This window comes from Durio zibethinus, chromosome 5, assembly GCF_047325235.1.
Source record: "Durio zibethinus cultivar Kanyao isolate XHJ-2024 chromosome 5, ASM4732523v1, whole genome shotgun sequence".
NCBI lineage: Eukaryota > Viridiplantae > Streptophyta > Magnoliopsida > Malvales > Malvaceae > Durio > Durio zibethinus.
In genome coordinates, this window is record NC_143166.1 from 3,227,582 (window position 1) to 3,246,610 (window position 19,029).

General features: G+C 26.7%; 4 protein-coding genes across 4 annotated transcripts; all 4 read left to right on the plus strand.

Annotated features, from left to right (window-relative positions):
* Positions 1-393: 393 nt before the first annotated feature.
* On the plus strand, positions 394-2,479 carry LOC111283139 (uncharacterized). The gene is made up of 2 exons (XM_022871564.2): positions 394-1,198; positions 2,097-2,479. The coding sequence occupies exons 1-2, from the start codon at positions 559-561 to the stop codon at positions 2,402-2,404; spliced, it is 948 nt and encodes a 315-aa protein (XP_022727299.1). The 5' UTR covers positions 394-558; the 3' UTR covers positions 2,405-2,479.
* Positions 2,480-4,800: 2,321 nt separating this feature from the next.
* On the plus strand, positions 4,801-5,741 carry LOC111282884 (defensin-like protein 1). The gene is made up of 2 exons (XM_022871169.1): positions 4,801-4,912; positions 5,572-5,741. The coding sequence occupies exons 1-2, from the start codon at positions 4,849-4,851 to the stop codon at positions 5,739-5,741; spliced, it is 234 nt and encodes a 77-aa protein (XP_022726904.1). The 5' UTR covers positions 4,801-4,848.
* A 1,718-nt stretch (positions 5,742-7,459) lies between these two features.
* On the plus strand, positions 7,460-8,449 carry LOC111282850 (defensin Ec-AMP-D2-like). Its single transcript, XM_022871112.1, has 2 exons — positions 7,460-7,522; positions 8,123-8,449. Exons 1-2 carry the CDS (start codon positions 7,460-7,462, stop codon positions 8,288-8,290), a joined length of 231 nt encoding a protein of 76 aa, XP_022726847.1. The 3' UTR covers positions 8,291-8,449.
* A 2,698-nt stretch (positions 8,450-11,147) lies between these two features.
* LOC111281496 (lignin-forming anionic peroxidase-like) lies at positions 11,148-18,964 on the plus strand. The gene is made up of 3 exons (XM_089760370.1): positions 11,148-11,360; positions 11,479-11,670; positions 17,666-18,964. The coding sequence occupies exons 1-3, from the start codon at positions 11,148-11,150 to the stop codon at positions 18,215-18,217; spliced, it is 957 nt and encodes a 318-aa protein (XP_089616496.1). The 3' UTR covers positions 18,218-18,964.
* Positions 18,965-19,029: the final 65 nt, after the last annotated feature.

Genomic DNA, 19,029 nt, shown 5'->3' on the forward strand with positions numbered 1-19,029 from the left:
GAGGTGTTTTGGCTTAGTTCTTGTTTGGTAAAAAAGATTACTTTATTCATTCGGACTCAATTTATTTAAATTGTAAAATTCACATTTGGTTCATATTCGATTTGATTAAGTTAAACGAATTCATTAATAAATATTAAATGAATATGTTCACAAATATATATAAATGATTATGTTCATAAATAATAAACAAATCATAATCAATCAAATTTAAATAAATAAATATTAAATAAATATAAATAAACTTAAATAAATATAAATGAACTTAAAATAAAAAATTAAAATATAATTTTATTATTATAAATAAATAATAAATAAATAAATTTTGAATGAATTTATTCATAAATTAAAAGGCCTCTATTCATATTTATTTGTTTAATAAAAAATTATAAAAATATTATTTAACATCATTTGTTAAATTTAATAAAAAAAATCAAATATATTCACAAACCTCTGTTTAATGCTCTAGCCGTTTAGTTGCATCCATCACAAACCAACAAAACCACCCAAACCCAATTCACAGAATTCCCCCCTTTCCTCCCTTTCACACATGCTTAAACCATGTCCAACCCTCCACCGCCTCAACCTTCAACCCTTCACCACCAAGTGCCGTACATCACCACACCAACCACCCTCACCACCACCAACCGTGAATACCGCAAAGGGAACTGGACAATCCAAGAAACTCTAATCCTCATCACAGCTAAAAGACTAGACGATGAACGCCGTATCAAACCTTCAACAAGCTCACATTCAAGACCTGGAGAACTGAAGTGGAAATGGGTTGAAAACTATTGCTGGGATCATGGCTGTTACCGAAACCAAAACCAATGCAACGACAAGTGGGATAACCTCCTCCGTGAGTACAAAAAGGTCCGCCAGTACCAATCATCCCAATCCGAGTCCTCTGATCACTTCCCTTCTTACTGGTCCATGGAAAGACACCAACGTAAGCTCCATAACTTGCCTACCAACATGTCTCCTGAAGTCTTTAAAGCCCTCAATGATGTCCTTCAAAGAAAAAACAACATCCATCAACAGCAACAGCAAGAACAGCAACCTCAGCAACAACAACAACAAAGTACCAGTAGCATTCACCAACAGCAACTAAAGCAACCTTCTATTTCTCAACCAACAGACCAACTAGCTGTCGGGACAGATCAACAACCGCCGGAGATTGAAGCTCCGATAACAGTTTCAGGTACTGTATTTTATTTATTTATTTATAATTATTTTTATGTTGCAGTCCTTGGAGTATAGCATAGTAGTAGGACTGTGTCAGAATCACAAATGAGAAACTTTTTCGTTTTTTGTCTTTCAGCGATTATATTATTTTATTATAATTATATTTGTTTTTAGTCAAATTTGCAGGTTTGAAAGCTCTGCTCCTTTCATTTAGTAGGGACCCCATTCTTTTCACAACTTACATTCAATTTTATTTAGTCCTTATTTGAGCTTAAAACAGTAACCGTTGGATTCTTATACGTTTTCATTTTAACTGTTAGATGGGTTTTTTAGTAGACATGATAATTCGCATCAAATCTAGATTTTACCTGCTAATTTCCTGCAAAAAATAATTGGATTGTTTGATATCAAATCATTTTGGGCACTGGAAGAAAAAGAGAGCTGCCATTGACTTACAGCATAGAAGTCACACTAACATGATTAACCCACCAGGGCTAACCATTTTGTTTTTGGGGGTTCATTTTCCCTAGCTTTTTAGATAAGATTATTACTAATTTGGAAGGGAAAATGAAGTGCAATGTTAATGTCTAGGCACTGTTGCCTTCTTTTTAAGTTTGGGACCAAAGCTTGTGGTATCAGGGTCATGAGTTTCTGCAGATGCTGACCCATCATTTGCAGAAACCTTTATGATCTCAGGGTACCCATTTATTGATCTTTCTTTCATTACCAATAAAAAAAAAGGAAAATTTCTGATACGAACATTCCAAAATTAATCATGAAATTTTCAATCTTAAAATATTTTAATCCTCAGAATTATTTTTTTTGATAGTTTTGCTTGAAGCTGGCAATGATGATCAGTTGATGAAAAACAATGGCTAATTATATTTCATTTTTTTATACATTGTCATTCATAGAGGAGTCAGATTCTTCAGAGACTGAGTCAAGTGAAAATTTGGATTCGGAGACCAAACGGAAAAAAGTTCGGAAAATTGGTTCAAGTATAATGCGAAGTGCTTCAGTTTTGGCCCAAACCCTCAAAAGTTGCGAGGAGAAGAAAGAGAAACGACACCAAGAAGTGATGAAGCTTGAACAACGTAGACTTCAAATCGAAGAAACTCGAAACGAAGTTAACCAGAAAGGAATCACTGATCTTGTTGCTGCCATGACTAACTTATCTGGTGCAATTCAGTCCCTTATTGCCAACCATTACGATCAAACATGAAATATGTTAAAGTTTTACGTGCTCAAATTATTCTTAGACTTAAATTCATTTGGATGGATAATGGAAAATTTTTCATAATACCATATATATTTTTTTGTTTATTGGATTTAAATTTTTTTAAAAATTCAATCACAAAACACAATTATGACGTGGTGAGAGTCCTCTGATCATGCAACAAAAAAACTCTTAATTTGCTTTTATATATATATATATATATATATATATATATTTGGTGATTTACTAACTATTTTTATTTTTAGCTAGGTTTTTAATTAATTATATTATTATATAACATTTATTTATTGGAGAGAGCGAATTTAATTTTGGAAATCATGTCATGCATGGTTATCTTTAATGGCTTCCTTTCCAAGTGCTTGTGGGTATTATAATTGTTGTTTTTCATTTTTAAATAAAAAATTTATGCTTCTACTTTGCTGTTTCTGCAACTAATAGATAATATGTACTGACAATGATTTATTTGCCGTAATTGATAGCTGTGATTAAGGTTTTAAAATTTAAGGATACAAAATTTGAAATTTAATTAAGTTAATTTATTATATAATTATTTTTAAAAAATTATATCTAACAAATTTAATATTCAAATTTTTATACCTGCAATTGTTTTTCTATTCTCAAATTATGATATTTTGTAAAAAAAAAAAAAAAATCTAAGCATGCAGAATGCAATTAAAGTAATTTTTTTGTCATGACTTACCCTTTCAATTTCACATTTCATTTTCTATGTTTGAATTAGTATATTTAAATTAAAATTTCAAATTTTAATCATTAAATTAATAAATCTTGGATGCATACCGTTAAATTAATATTTTCTTAAAAATAATAATACTAATACTTATTTCTAAAATTTAAGATCACAATTAATCCAATAAGAGAAATATAAATAATTAACCAAAATTTCTCCATTGGAATATACAAATAAGAGGATAGAAACACTGACATAATTACCAAATTTGAGCTCATATAGACAATGATTACTACAATGTAAAGGGCAAATGTAACTAACAATTTTTAAATTATAATAAAATATTTAATGTGTTATTAAATTCTAAAATTTTGTGTAATATTTAAATTATAAATTTATTAATTAAATAATATTCACGTTTAATATAATTAATTTCAAATAATAACACATAACATACATATAATTTTTTAATTATTACATTAATTAATGATTTATAATTTAAAAATTTTATTAAAAACTTTTAAAATTTAAATATTATATTAAATATTATATTATAATTTAAATTTAAGAATCATTGTAATATTATTACTCATGCAAAACATTTAAACAATTTTCCCTGTTGAATATACAATAATTAAGAGAGAGGGAGAGATAAGAGTTAGGTTTCTATCTGATATTGCTGCATGAGTCCTCTCACATATCTATGTGCCAAAGTACCCTGTTGTGTATGGGCTATAATAGCTGTTTAGCTCCATGTTCTTATTTACACAGGCTTGGACCTGGAGGATGGATTTATTGGGCTTTAAAATTAATAGGTCAGAGCATGTATAACCATACTTTTAATTTTCATTCATTAATTTTATCTGTTTTAGCTTCAACAATTCTAATTTCACAATCAAAATTCATTAACTAAATGGAATGAACCGAGAACACTACGGAATTTAACCCAATAAATTCTTTCCACCAATTTAATTTACTGAATTTTAACCGACTCATATGCTTTCGCCATTTTCTTATCTCATCACTCATCAATGTATTTAGCCAAATTCATGCAAAATGTATGTATATTTACCTATTTATAATCGTTTTACAACTAACATATTGTCTTTCGTGATTATTTCAAAAAAAATTTAAACTCTTGATTGGAATTCTGTATTTTATTAGTTTCTTAATTAATTATAGTTACGGAAGATGTGACATACTTATAAACCTAATTGTTAATTATAAAAATCCCACCACCTCTATATGAATTATTTATTTTCCATAGAAATTGAGAATACATTAATAAAAAGAAAACATACATAGAAGTAATGGACCAAAAGCATATATTCAGAAAATGATATATTTAAAAATATTAAAATATTATCACATAATTATTTTAATATTTTAATTATATATATATATATATATATATATAAATGTGCGAGGCAGAATTCAAACTTAAATATTTGAAATATTAATTGAGTTTAACCCTGTCCATAAACATTTCTATAAATTAGAAAAGAGCCAATCAACTAAAATGTTGACAAATTAAAATAGCTATATAAAGCCAATGGATGAAACTCCTTTTTTTTTTTTTTTTTTTTTTCCTTTTCTTTCTCCCATCACTCTGGAAAACAACACATGTGGGTTCCTCCCTTTTTTTTGGACCATTGCTTTACTCCAAACCCCTTATATAAAGGCCTCGTAATGCTTTGCTTTCCTTGCATTGAAAACGCTATCTCTCTCATAGTTTTAATTCATGGGGCGTTCCATCCGTTTATTTTCAGCTGCCTTCCTTCTTCTGTTGTTTCTTTTGACAACAGGTTTATTTCTTTTACCCTCTGTAATTTCTTATCTTTTAAATTAACTTGATTTGCTATGATCTTATAATTTTTTATTTTTCATAAAATATTTATGTTTGACATATTTTGATTGACATGAATATGAAAGTTAAAACTTTCAAATATAAAGAAATATTTTGAAAGCGAATACTATCTCAAAACTCGATAATATATATATATATATATATATATATATATATTTCACTCAATCCCAAGCAACATAACTTTTAGACATGATAGATTTTCATTTTTATTAATTATATTAATTCAAATTTAAATTGATTAATTTATGTAATCATTTTTTTAAAGTGAATTGGATAAATTTAATATTTAACTTCTAATTTTACAATTTTTTTTAAAATCTTAAAGCTACAATTTCTTTTATTAAAAAAATAGTTATCCCCTCATTTCTATGTCTTATAGGTAGAGTAATGATTCCTGCAGAAAGACCTATGATTTAGTGTTTAAAATCATCATCATCATCATCATCATCATCATCATCATCATCATCATCATCATCATCATCATCATCATCATCGTATTAAAGGCATCTGATGAAAATATTTTACAATGTTATATTCATAGTATGAAAAATAAGCTTTTTGCATGTTTTTATTATGCGATTGTGTCAAATAAAGCAGAGATGGGAGCTATATCGGTGGAGGGTAGAACATGTGAGTCTCAGAGCCATCGCTTCAAGGGTGCATGCGTGAGCGAGAATAACTGCGCTGCCGTCTGCCAAACGGAGGGTTTCCTCGGGGGAAATTGTCGGGGCTTTCGTCGGCGATGCTTTTGCACTAAACAATGTTAGCCATTTGAATGAACAAAAAATATTTTACTTTCCGTAAAGTCCCCTTTTTTTTTTTGTGTGTGCTTGAGAATTAAGAGAATAAGACATCCCCGGCATATATCGACCTGATCTGTCTTTGTGATTTTATGTCGGATGAAATAATTTTCTTTTCTTTGTAAAATGTAGTGTCAATAATATATGTAATTCTCGTACCCTTTTCCTTATAAAACAATCTTAATAGAATAACAAAGAAAATAAAAATTTAACACATGATGCGAAATGTAATGTTCTATTATTAAGTAACCAAATGTAATTTTAAGGATTACATATGATAATGTAATTAAAATAATATCTATGATGTCTGCTGTGTGACACGAATCCAATATCACAGGATTAAAAGTCTTATTATAATATCTTAATAGCTAAAATTATATTTGATTATATAATTACAAAATATTACATTAACACGTAAAAATATAATACAAACTTTAAATATAAAAATTCTTACAAAGATACCATAAGTAATGCTTGAGATTTTAATTTGAAAGTTTCTACTTCAAATTTTCAAATGTGAGAAGTGGGATTCATTGATGAAGGTGTTACTTCTTTTATATCTTGTAACCTACGGTTCAATGACCTCCATACATACCAAGAGAGAATAAAAATGGAAAAAGTAAACAAAAGAGAGTTCTTGCTTTCATAATCTTGAATTCATGATTTGTTAAACTTACAATTAATATTGCAATATTTGATGTACTTTTAATGTATAAATATTATACACTTAAATATGAATTAATATTAAGTTTTCAAGTTGAATATAATTTGATATGAGATTTTCAACAGTTCTAATTTTAAATTTAATTAATTTGATTATTAAAAATGAAAAATAATGTTATACAAATTCTTATAAAAATTACCTAAAACTAAACTCAATTTGAATTAATTAAAAAAAATCAACAATCCAAAATAGAAGTTATAGACACATAACTTAGGAAGTATTGTTTATTTTGATTCTAAAGATTAATTTCATAAATTTATTTATAAACAACTAATGAATTTGATCATCTATACATATATATTGTAATATATTTTCATAAATTTTTTATGATAAGCTTTGAGGATCTTTACATAAACAAACTAATTTGAGACTTGAAATTTTAAAATAAAATGAACCAAAATTCATAGGGATCCAAATAAAAAAATTTATTTAAATTCAATCAACTTATTCGAAATCAAATATAATTCAACATTTCATAACCCCAATTCAAACAACTTAACTAAGATTTACCAAACAAATTACTCATATTTCTTTTACAAAGTATGAGAATAAAAAAAATTAATTGTTGTAATTTAAATCTTAAATTTCTTGAATATAATTTATTAAAAATGATTGTATGAATCATCTAAAATATTAACATATTTAAAATATTAAAAATTTATCATATAACTATTTTTAATATCAAACTTAAATTTTTGAAATGCTAATTGAGTTTAACCCTGTCCATAAACATTTCTATAAATTAGAAATGGGTCAATGAACTAACATGTTGACAAATGAAAATAGTTATATAAAGCCAATGGATGAAACTCTTTTTTTCCCTTTATTTCTCCATCACTCTGGAAAACAATACATGTGGGTTCGTCCCTTTTTTTCGACACGTGCTCCATTCCAAACCCCTCCTAATGCTTTGATTTCTTTGCATCGAAAACACTGTCTCTTTCTCTCATTGTTTTACTTTATGAAGCGTTCCATCCGCTTATTTTCAACTGCCTTTCTTCTTCTGTTATTTCTTCAGGCAACAGTTTTCTTTACTTTCACCCTTTTGTAATTTCTTGTCTTTTAAATTAGCTTGATTTGCTACGATCCTACAATTTTTCAATTTTCATAAAATATTCGTGTTTGGCAAATTTAGATGGACGCGAATGTGAAAGTCAAAACTTTCAAATATAAAGAAATACTTCGAAAAAAATCAAAAACTATATCAAAACTATAATATATATATATATATATATATATGTTACGTTCAATCCCAAGAAACATAACTTTTAAGTATGATAGATATTCATTTTTGTGAGTCATACTAAATAAGAGATTAATTTAATTAATTCATGTAATCACCTTTTAAAAATGATATTCGATAAATTTAATATTTAAATTTCAAATTTACATTTTTTTAATCTTAAAGCTGCAATTTCTCTTATAAAAAATAATTATCCCCTATTTCTATTTGTTGAAAGTAGAGTAATGATTCTTGCACAAAGACGTACAATTATTTTTATTATTATTATTATTATTATTATTAAAGGCGAATGATGAAAATATTCTACTATAGTATATTCAAATTACCAAAAATATGTTTTTTGCATATTTTTGTTATGCGATTGTGTCAAATAAAGCAGAGATCGGAGCCATACCATTAGAAGGTAGAACATGCGAGTCTCAGAGCCATCGGTTCAAGGGGATGTGCGTGAGAGAGAGTAATTGTGCTACTGTCTGCCAGACGGAGGGTTTCCAAGGGGGACATTGTCGGGGCTTTCATCGCCGATGCTTCTGTACTAAACACTGTTAGCCATTTGAATAAACCAATAATATTTCACTTTCCATAAGGTCCCCTTTAGTTTTTGTGTATGCTTGAGAATTAAGAGAATAAGATATCCCCGACATATGTCTATCTTATCTGTTTTTGTGATTTTTATGTCGGATGAAATGATTTTCTTTTCTTTATAAAGTGTAGCGTCAATAAGATATGTAATTTTCTTACTCTTTTCTTTATAAAACAATCTTAATAGAAGAATAAAGAAAATCAAAATTATAACACATGATGTGCAATGTTAATGTAATATTTAGTAATTATGTAATCAAGTCTAATTTTAAAAATTATATATGATAATGTAATTAGAATAATATCTATAATGTTCACCGTGGGACATGAACCTATGATCACAAAGTTAAGAGCTTAATCATTGTATATAATCTTTAAAATTACATTTAACTACATAATTATAGAATGTTATATTAAAATATAAACATATAATACAAACTTTAAATATAAAAATTCTTACAAAGATAACATAAATAATACTTTGATATTTTAATTTGAAAGTTTCTGAGTTCAAATTTTAAAATTTGAGAAGTCGGATTCATTGATAAAAGGTGTTACTTCTTACATATATATTGTAACCTAAGGCCCAATGACCTTTATACATACCAAAAGAGAAAAAAAATAAAAATTAAAAAAAAAAAAAGCAAAAGAGAGTTTCTGCTGATATGATCTTAAATTCTTATTTTGTTAAATTTACAATTAATATTACAATATTTAATGTATAAATGTTATATATTTAAATATAAATTAATATGATTCCTTTATTAATAAAACCATACCATACTGATTTAACAAAAAAATAATAATATGAAGTTTTCAAGTTGAATATAAATTGATATGAAATTTTTAACTTGATCTCTATTAAAAGCTTAAAGTCGAAAATGATCGAACTCAAAACTTATGGTCCATTTAGATAAACAATAAGATTGATTTCAAAGAGAATTGAAAATAGTGATAGACGTGAGATTTATTAATATAATAATAAGATTAAAATAAATGATAAAATATATATTTAAATACAAATGCAATAGTAACGGTAAAATAAATTAAAATAAAATGATAAAATGATTATTAAAAATATTAAATTAAAACTTATATATAATGAAATTTTAATATATTTTATATTTATGAAATTAATATATAATGAAAAATTATTAAAATTATTTTATATCAAGTAATATTTTTATTAATAAATTGAAAATAACAAAATTATTTTTATATCAAATAATCTTTATTATTAAATATTTAAAATTATTTTTATGTATATTATTTTTTATAAAATAATAAATAATAAAAATAATAATAAAGCAAAGCTAAAAGCTACAAGTGTAAGGGACATTTTGTTCCTTCACTATTGTTGAAGGGGTAAAACGATTAAAAATAAAAAAGAAAGTAAGGGCATTTTAGGCAGAAGGCTGCGGTGGGGACGAGAATTTTTCACCGGAGAGAGAAGTGGACGGTGAAAAAAAGGGATACGGTGCTTTTAAAATCAGCTCCAACTGCATTGATGTTGTTTGCCAAATGCGTTTTCATGGTGCATTTGGCACAATTTTTCATACAAAAAGTATTTTCACCGAGCTTACGTTTAAATCCAAATAGGGCCTTATATTATTAAAATATATATATCTTTAGTTTTTATTTTAAATTTAATTAATTTGATTATTAAAAAGAAAAAATAATGTTATACAAATTCTTATAAAAATCACCTAAAACTACACTCAATTTGAATTAATTTAAAAAGTTTTAAATCTATTAAACAATATTTATTAAAAATAATTATATAAATTAATTAAATTAAATTTGAGGCCTAATTTCTTAATCATTGAAATCAGTAACAGTACAACATACGTCAATACAACCCGGAGGAAATTGGTCTCAAAATCTTTTGACCTTGTACGAGTGGCTGGCACAACACGCTCTTAGAAACCGCGGCATGTTCTATATAAAACGTCGTCGTTACAGCTAAGAGAGCAAATTGTGGTGCACATTTTACAAAAATGCCGCCGCCAAGGAATGAAGCAAATGGTGGCAAATATTGAAGAAAAAATAAGCTCAGACTACTTCAAAAAGTGAACCAACCACAGATTGAATTTACACCAAGAAAGTTAGAAAGGACCAATAGAAAATGAAAAAATTATGGATGAAAAATGTAATATATTTTGATTTAGAGAAGCAGAGATTAATTTAGAATTCATTTTTAAAAAAATAAGTGTTATATATTGATGATAATATAAATTTATTTTTAACTTAAATGTTCACAAAATTTATTAAATATCAATTATAATTAAAAAATATTTGAAATCAAAAGGTGAATTAAATTTTAAATCGATCACAAGTTCAGATTAAATTTTGGCAAGCCAATTTAAAATTAAAATTAAAATTTTTAATTTATAAAAAAAATTTTAATTTAAGATAAAAAAGGGATTACATATACTTTGATTTAACTTTTAGATTTAATGAATATTGTATCTTACAAATAAATGTATAAATTAATTAAATTAAAATTTGGATTCAAACATTGTTAATAATTACATTAAAGAAGTTCCACGTCCAATAGTAACTCCATGCAAGTCAAATACGAATGGGTCATATTAATAATGTCAGCGGCTCCAAAATTGAAAATTCGTTAACAATGGAGCAAAAAGAAAACAGCGACCAAGGCAAAATCTGACCCTTCTAAAATACCCTATAAATAGAAGTGAGCTGCAAGCTCACTTTGTCATCAGCATTCTTCCCAATATTTTCTCTGGCTACGTACCTCGTGTATTAACTCTGCCTTTTCTTCAAACTTAGCTACCTTTCCCTTTCGTGAGTGAATACAAAAATGATAACAGCTGCAGTTAGAGCTGTTGCTGTTGTGATACTTCTGCTTTTGATCTGCGGCAAATGCCAAGCACAGCTTTCTTCTACATTTTATGCTAGAACATGCCCAAATGCACTTAGTACCATTCGCACATCCATCAGATCCGCCATTGCAAGAGAACGTAGAATGGCGGCATCTCTAATCCGCCTTCATTTCCATGATTGCTTTGTTCAGGTACTTGTTTTGTATGTGGGAGCGTATATTATTGTTCTTTTGCATTTCATATATTGTTACCAGCATATGCAAATTGTTTTTGATTGTTTAACGGAGGAGTCTCTTGCTTTTTATTCAGGGTTGTGACGCCTCAATCTTACTTGACAATTCCCCCTCAATCACAAGCGAAAAGTTTGTACTTCAAAATAACAACTCTGTCAGAGGATATGAAGTCATTGATCAGGCAAAATCTGCTGTGGAAAACGTATGTCCTGGAGTTGTATCTTGTGCAGACATCCTTGCAGTTGCAGCCAGGGATGCGTCTGAATACGTAAGTAATTACTCAAATAAAAAAAACCTTCTAAGAGTTAACATCGTTTAAATCCCAACACCTGGGACTTATTCCTTCATTTTCGGGCTACGGCACTTTTGTAACATAAAAAAACCTGAGAATCTAAGTATCTCACTTGTCAACTCTACTTTCGTTCAAATTGCTTAACATCTCTCTTGGAACTAGGGAATCAAATAGCAATTTAATAGTGAAATAGCAGTCACAAAATTACGATAGCACCACCATTCGTCACTGTTATTGGAGAAAATGCGTTGAAATATTCATTAACAGTCAAAATGGTGTGTAACGATCGTAAACAAATGACGTAACAGAAAATAACGATAATAATGGATCGTTATTGCCGTTATTCCCGTTTTCTTACTTACGGATCAACAGTTCATGTTATAAGAAAAAAAAAAAGAAAATTTCAACACTGTCAGAATAAAGTAATAAGCCTACAAAGATAAAAGTAAAAGCAAAAGCAAAAAATAAAACTTAGAACCTCATGTCCTCAGTATCAAAATTAATCTAAAAACAAATTAGAAAACAGACAAATTATTTATCAACCATTCAATCGGTATTTTGGTAGTAACCCTAGCTCAATCTGTAAATTATCCAAATTTAAATCAGTCTCAAATGTTCAATCAACAATCAAGATCAATAAAGGTAAGAAGAAAAAGTTAAATTAATTTTTTTTTTTTTGTAAAATTTTTGTAAAATGAAGTTTGTCTTTGTGAGAGTTTAAAAGAAATGAACGAGGTATTATGTAGGCACTAGGTAAGTGATAGTGATAGTGACGAAGGGATGCGAGAAAAAATGAAAGATGAAAAAAAAAAAAAGAGAGAAGAAGAAGATTCTCAAGGGCTAGACTCCATAAGCATGAAGAGGATGAACAGAAAAGAGCAAGCTAAGTGCTTGAGTCTGTTGGGATTAGGTAAAATTTTGGGATATTTGGGGCACGTGGGTGGATGGGGGATTGGGTGAGGTGGGGGGGGGGATGGAGTGGGGGGTAGGGTCATGAGGGGTAGGGGTGGGGATGGAAGAAATTTTTATTTAATTTTATAATTAATTTTTAAAAATTTTTTAGATAAAATTTAATTAAAGGTTTTGAAAATTTATAATTAAAAAAATTAAGGGATTAATAATTTAATATAATATATATAGAGATTTTAGATGAAAAATTTTGATAAATTTTTTTTGAATAAGTTAGATGAAAAATAATTAAAATTAAAAATTATATTTTAATTTTATTATATATTAATTTATGATTTTGTATTTAAAATTTAATAATTTTTTTGTTGTTTTGATATTTATATTGTTGTCAATTTTTTTTATATTAGATTAATTTTTACTATTTTTGTATAATTATTGAAGATTCTATTTATTATATAATTATTGAAAGTAATTTGTGATAAAAAAAATTTATATCAATTAGTGAATCAAAAATATTAAGTTACTTAATAAATTTAACGTTTTATGATCTATTACTCTTATTAAGATTAAAAACTAAAAACTAAAAAATATAAGTTTGAAAATTTTATTAAAATATAAGTTTGAAAAATTTTAATTTTTAAAACTTTTTAGATAAAATCTAATTAGAGGGATTGAAGATTTATAATTAAAAAAATTAAGGGATTAATAATTCAATATAATATATATAGAGATTTTAGATGAAAAATTTTGATAAAATTTTTTTTGTATAAGTTAAATGAAAATTAATTAAAATTAAATATTATATTTTGATTGTGTTATATATTAATTTATAATTTTTTATCAAAAAATTAATAATTTTTTTGTTATTTTGGTATTTATATTGTTGTCAATTCTTTTGATATTAGATTAATTCTTATTATTTTTGAGTAATTATTGAAGATTGTATTTATTACATAATTATTGAAAGCTATTTGTGATAAAAAAATTTATATCAATTAGTGTATCAAAAAGATTAAGTTACTTAATAAATTTAACGTTTTATGATCTATTACTTTTAAGATTAAAAATTAAAAATTAAAAATTAAAAAATTTAGCGTAAATTCAATTTTTAATGATGCAATAAGTAATATTAATATTTCTAAATATAAGTTTATTTAGTTTTTATACAAAATAACAAGTATGCCATCACGTGAAGAGTTTCTAAGTAAAGGAGTAAATGGCACACTAAGTGAGGATATAAGTTGACATTTTGAAACACCTGTGTTAAATGCAAAAAGAAATATTTCATATAAACTTTATGGTAAAGTGGTAAAAAGAGGAATAACACGTTTTAAGGAATACATTACTCACAAATTTGGTAATGTTGCACCATGCTCTAACGTTACTGATATGTTATGTTTTTATAATTTCTTAGAAAATATTATTGTTAATTTCTCAATAAAAATTATAAAATTACATAAGCATGTGCAATTAATTTTTTTTCTTTTTTTTAATTATATTATTAATAGGTATAGTAAGAGAAAGTATGATGAAACTACTCTAAGAAAGCAAATAAAAAAAAGCTGACAACAAAAGAAGAAAAAATGAATTTTTATCACAATTAAGAGGGAAAGATGATTATAAAAGATTTATTGATGAAGATATCGCTACTAAACAAGTCATGCAAAATAGTATTCAATCACAACATGAGTGGCACAGAAGATTAGAATTCAAACAAAGAACTAGTGGTTGGAGTAACATATATGAAGAAGGACGAAGCTCTCATACCTCAATTACTGAATATTTTGAAGAAAGAACAAAAAAATTAACTCCAAATGAGTCTGAATTTTCATTAAAGGGAGCTATACTTGAATTGGTTAGAAGTAAAAGTTTAAAGCAATCAAAAGGTAAGTAATTCATTTTTAAAAACATTAAGAAGAAAGATAGGTAAATCAATATCAAAATTTTTGATATATAATCGACTTTCTTTTCAATTAGCAAATTCTCCATGGTTGTATAATTTGATTTATGTGACAGCAGAAGTTGGCTAATATGTAAAACTTTCAACATCGTATGAGGTCTCAAAAGTGTATTTAAAGTCTAAATATCAACAAGTTCATGAATGAGTTAATGGATCAAAAGCTCATTGGATTGAATTAGGTATCGTTCCAATGAGCTTTTAATCCATTAACCCATTCATAAGCTTGTTAATACTTAGACTCTAAATACAAATTTGAGACATGAAAGGTATTGAAAGTTTTACATGTTAGCCAACTTTTACTGCCATTTAAATCAAATTATGCAACCATGGAGAATTTGATAACTAAAAAGGAAGTCAATCATATATAAAAAATTTTGATATTGATTCACCCATCTTTCTTCTTAATGTCTTTAAAAATAAATCACTTACTTTTGATTGCCTTGAACTCTTACTTTTAACTAATTCAGGTATAGCTCCCCTTAATAAAAAGTCAGACTCATTTGGAGTTGATTTCCTTATTCTTTCTTCAAAATATTCAACAATTAAGCCATGAAAGCTTCATCAATTTTCATATATGTTACTCCAACCACCAATTCTTTATCTGAATTTTTATTTTTTGTGCCACTCATGTTGTGATTGGATACTATCTCATATGATTTATCTAGTAGCGATGTCTTCATCAATAAATCCTTCATAATCATCTTCCCCTCTTAACTGTGATAAAAAATGATTTTTTCTCCTTTTGTTGTCAGTTTTTTTTTTTATTTACTTTCTTGGAGGAGTTTCATCATACTTTTTCTTACTATATCTATTAATAATATAGTTAAAAAAAAAGATAAAATTAGTTGCACATACTTATGTAATTTTATAATTTTTTATTGAGAAATTAACAATAATATTTTCAAAAGAATTATAAAAACATAACGTATTAATAACATTAGGGCATGGTGCAACATTGTCAATTTTGTAAGTAATGTGTTTCTTGAAATATGTTATTCTTCTTTTTACAATTTTATCACAAAATTTACATGAAACATTTCTTTTTGTATTTAGCACAGGTGTTCCAAAATGCCAGCATATATCATCACTTGACGTGACTTTTACTCTTTTACTAGGGAACTCTTCATGTAGCGGCATACCTGTTATTTTGTATAAAAATAAAATAAACTTATATTTAGAAATATTAATATTACTTATTGCATCATTAAAAATTGAATTTACGCTAAATTTTTTAATTTTTAGTTTTTAATCTTAAGGGTAATAGATCATAAAACGTTAAATTTACTAAGTAACTTAATCTTTTTGATACACTAATTGATATAAATTTTTATCACAAATAACTTTTAATAATTATATAATAAATACAATCTTTAATAATTATACAAAAATAATAAGAATTAATCTAATATCAAAAGAATTGACAACAATATAAATACCAAAACAACAAAAAAATTATTAAATTTCATATACAAAATTATAAATTAATATATAACACAATCAAAATATAATATTTAATTTTAATTAATTTTCATCTAATTTATACAAAAAAAAATTATCAAAATTTTTCATCTAAAATCTCTATATATATCATATTAAATTATTAATCCCTTAATTTTTTTTAATTATAAATCTTTAATCCCTCTAATTAGATTTTATCTAAAAAATTTTCAAAAATTAAAAAATTTCAAACTTATACTTTAATAAAATTTTCAAACTTATTTTTTTTAATTTTTAGTTTTTAATCTTAATAAGAGTAATAGATCATAAAACACTAAATTTATTAAATAAGTTAATCTTTTTAATACACTAATTAATATAATTTTTTAATCACAAAGTACTTTCAATAATTATATAATAAATAGAATCCCTTAATTTTTTTTAATTATAAATCTTCAATCCCTCTAATTAGATTTTATCTAAAAAATTTTCAAACTTATATTTTAATAAAATTTTCAAACTTATTTTTTTTAATTTTTGGCTTTTAATCTTAATAAGAGTAATAGATCATAAAACACTAAATTTATTAAATAACTTAATCTTTTTAATACACTAATTAATATAATTTTTTAATCACAAATTACTTTCAACAATTATATAATAAATAAAATCTTCAATAATTACACAAAAATAATAAGAATTAATCTAATATCAAAAAAATTGACAATAATATAAATACCAAAACAACAAACAAATTTATTAAATTTCAAATACAAAATCATAAATAAATATATAACAAAATTAAAATATAATATTTAATTTTAATTATTTTTCATCTAACTTATTCAAAAAAATTTATCAAAACTTTTCATCTAAAATCTCTATATATATTATATTACATTATTAATTATAAAATTTTAAAACATCTAATTAAATTTTATCTAAAAAATTTTCAAATATTAATTATAAAATTAAATAAAAAATTCATCCACCCCCACCCCCACCCCCACCTCCCACTCTATCCCACTCCACCCCACCCAATCCCCCATCCACCCACGTGCCCTAAATATCTCCCAATTTTGCCTAATCCCAACAGACCCAAGCACTCAGCTTGCTCTCTTTTGTTCGTCTTCTTCATGCTCTTGGAGTCTGGCCCTCAAGAATCTTCTTCTTCTCTTTTTTTTTTTTTTTTTTCATCTCTCACTTTCTCCTGCATTCTCTCATCATTATCACTTGCCTAATGCCTACAGAATACTTTATTCATTTCTTTCAAACTCTCACAAGACAAACATGATTTTACAAAAATTTTGCAAAAAAAAAAAAATAATTTAACTTTTTCTTCTTACCTTCTTTGATTTTGATTGTTAATTGAGAACTTGAAACTAATTTGAATTTGGATAATTTACGAATTGAGCTAAGATTGTTGTCGAAGTGCGGATTGAATAGTTAATAAATAATTTGTCTTATTTCTAACTTGTTTTGAGATTAATTTTGATACTGAAAACGTGAGGTTCTGAGTTTTATTTTTTACTTTTGCTTTTGCTTTTACTTTTACTTTTACTTTTGTAAGCTTATTGTTTTATTATGACAATATTGAAAAAATTTTTTTCTTATAACATAAATTGTTGATCCTGAGTGAAAAAACGAGAATAATGGTAATAATAGTCCATTATTATCGCTATTTCTTGTTACATCATTTTTTTACGACCGTTATATACTGTTTTGACTGTGAATAAATTTTTCAATCATATTTCCTCTAATAACGATAATGGGTGGTGGTATTACTGTAATTTTACGGTTGCTATTTCGCTATTGAACCGTTATTTGATTCCCCGAGGACAAGCTCAATGCGTTACATTCAGAGATAGGATATACAGCAATAGAAGTGACATCGACGCTGGATTTGCTAGCACACGTAGACGCAATTGTCCAGCTACTAATCCCAACGGTAATGGAAATTTGGCACCGCTTGACCTGGTGACTCCTAATTCCTTTGACAACAACTACTTCAAAAACCTGTTGCAAAAGAAACGTCTTATCCAGTCGGATCAAGTCTTGTTTAGCGGTGGATCCACAGATAACATAGTCACCGAGTATAGCAGGAACCATTCAACTTTCAGTTCTGATTTCGCATCTGCCATGATCAAAATGGGAGATACCGAACCACTAACTAGTTCAGCTGGGATAATAAGGAGGCTTTGCAGCGCTGTCAACTAGTTTATGCATCTCACCTGCAGCCCCGATATGAAAACTAAAATTGTTACAATTTAGAAATTCACTTCATGTCCCTAAATTGGAGACGTTTGTCTTATGTGGACTTCTCTCTTTATGTCTTTTCTCTTATTCTTTCAAGTGTAAATTTGTAATGCTTTCTTTCCTACATTGATAGTTGTACTGTGATGCATTGAGTAAACAATTTCTGAATTAATCTCCCTATATTGCGACAGTACTATTATCTCTTCTGAGCAAGCTTTTTTGTTTTAATTTGTACAATTTAATGAAGCTTATCAGTTCGGTTCTAATCTAGATTCTATAGTGATGATTATTAGATAAGCATTTTCAGATGCTTAGTTGTTTTCCTTGTCGTAATTTATATATGTTGCAAGTATTCAATGTTATTTTCAAATGCTGCAAAAGAAGGATGTTTGCAGAAGAAACCTGCACGTAGTGAAGACGGCTGCTTTTCAAGGGAAGCAATCAGCATTCTCAATTAAATGAAGCAACTTTGGAACCCAGGCCAGTTTCATACATTGCCTTACCGATATATAGTTGAAAGATTACATTTTTACACCAAAAGATTTTTGCACCTTATTTCCTTTGAAGTTGAGTCTCTGCGATTTTTTCAGTGAGCTGAAACTTGAAAGCAGCCTTTCAATGATTAGATCCCTTTGCAAGGAGCTGCATTCAACATGGTCTACACTGAAGCCTTTTCTGCAGCAGCTATTCTTGCAGCAAGATATGCAAATCTTATATCTGATGAATCTGGTAGCCAACGTGATGTGGAAGAGAGTAGCAGTAAGGCTGAGGAA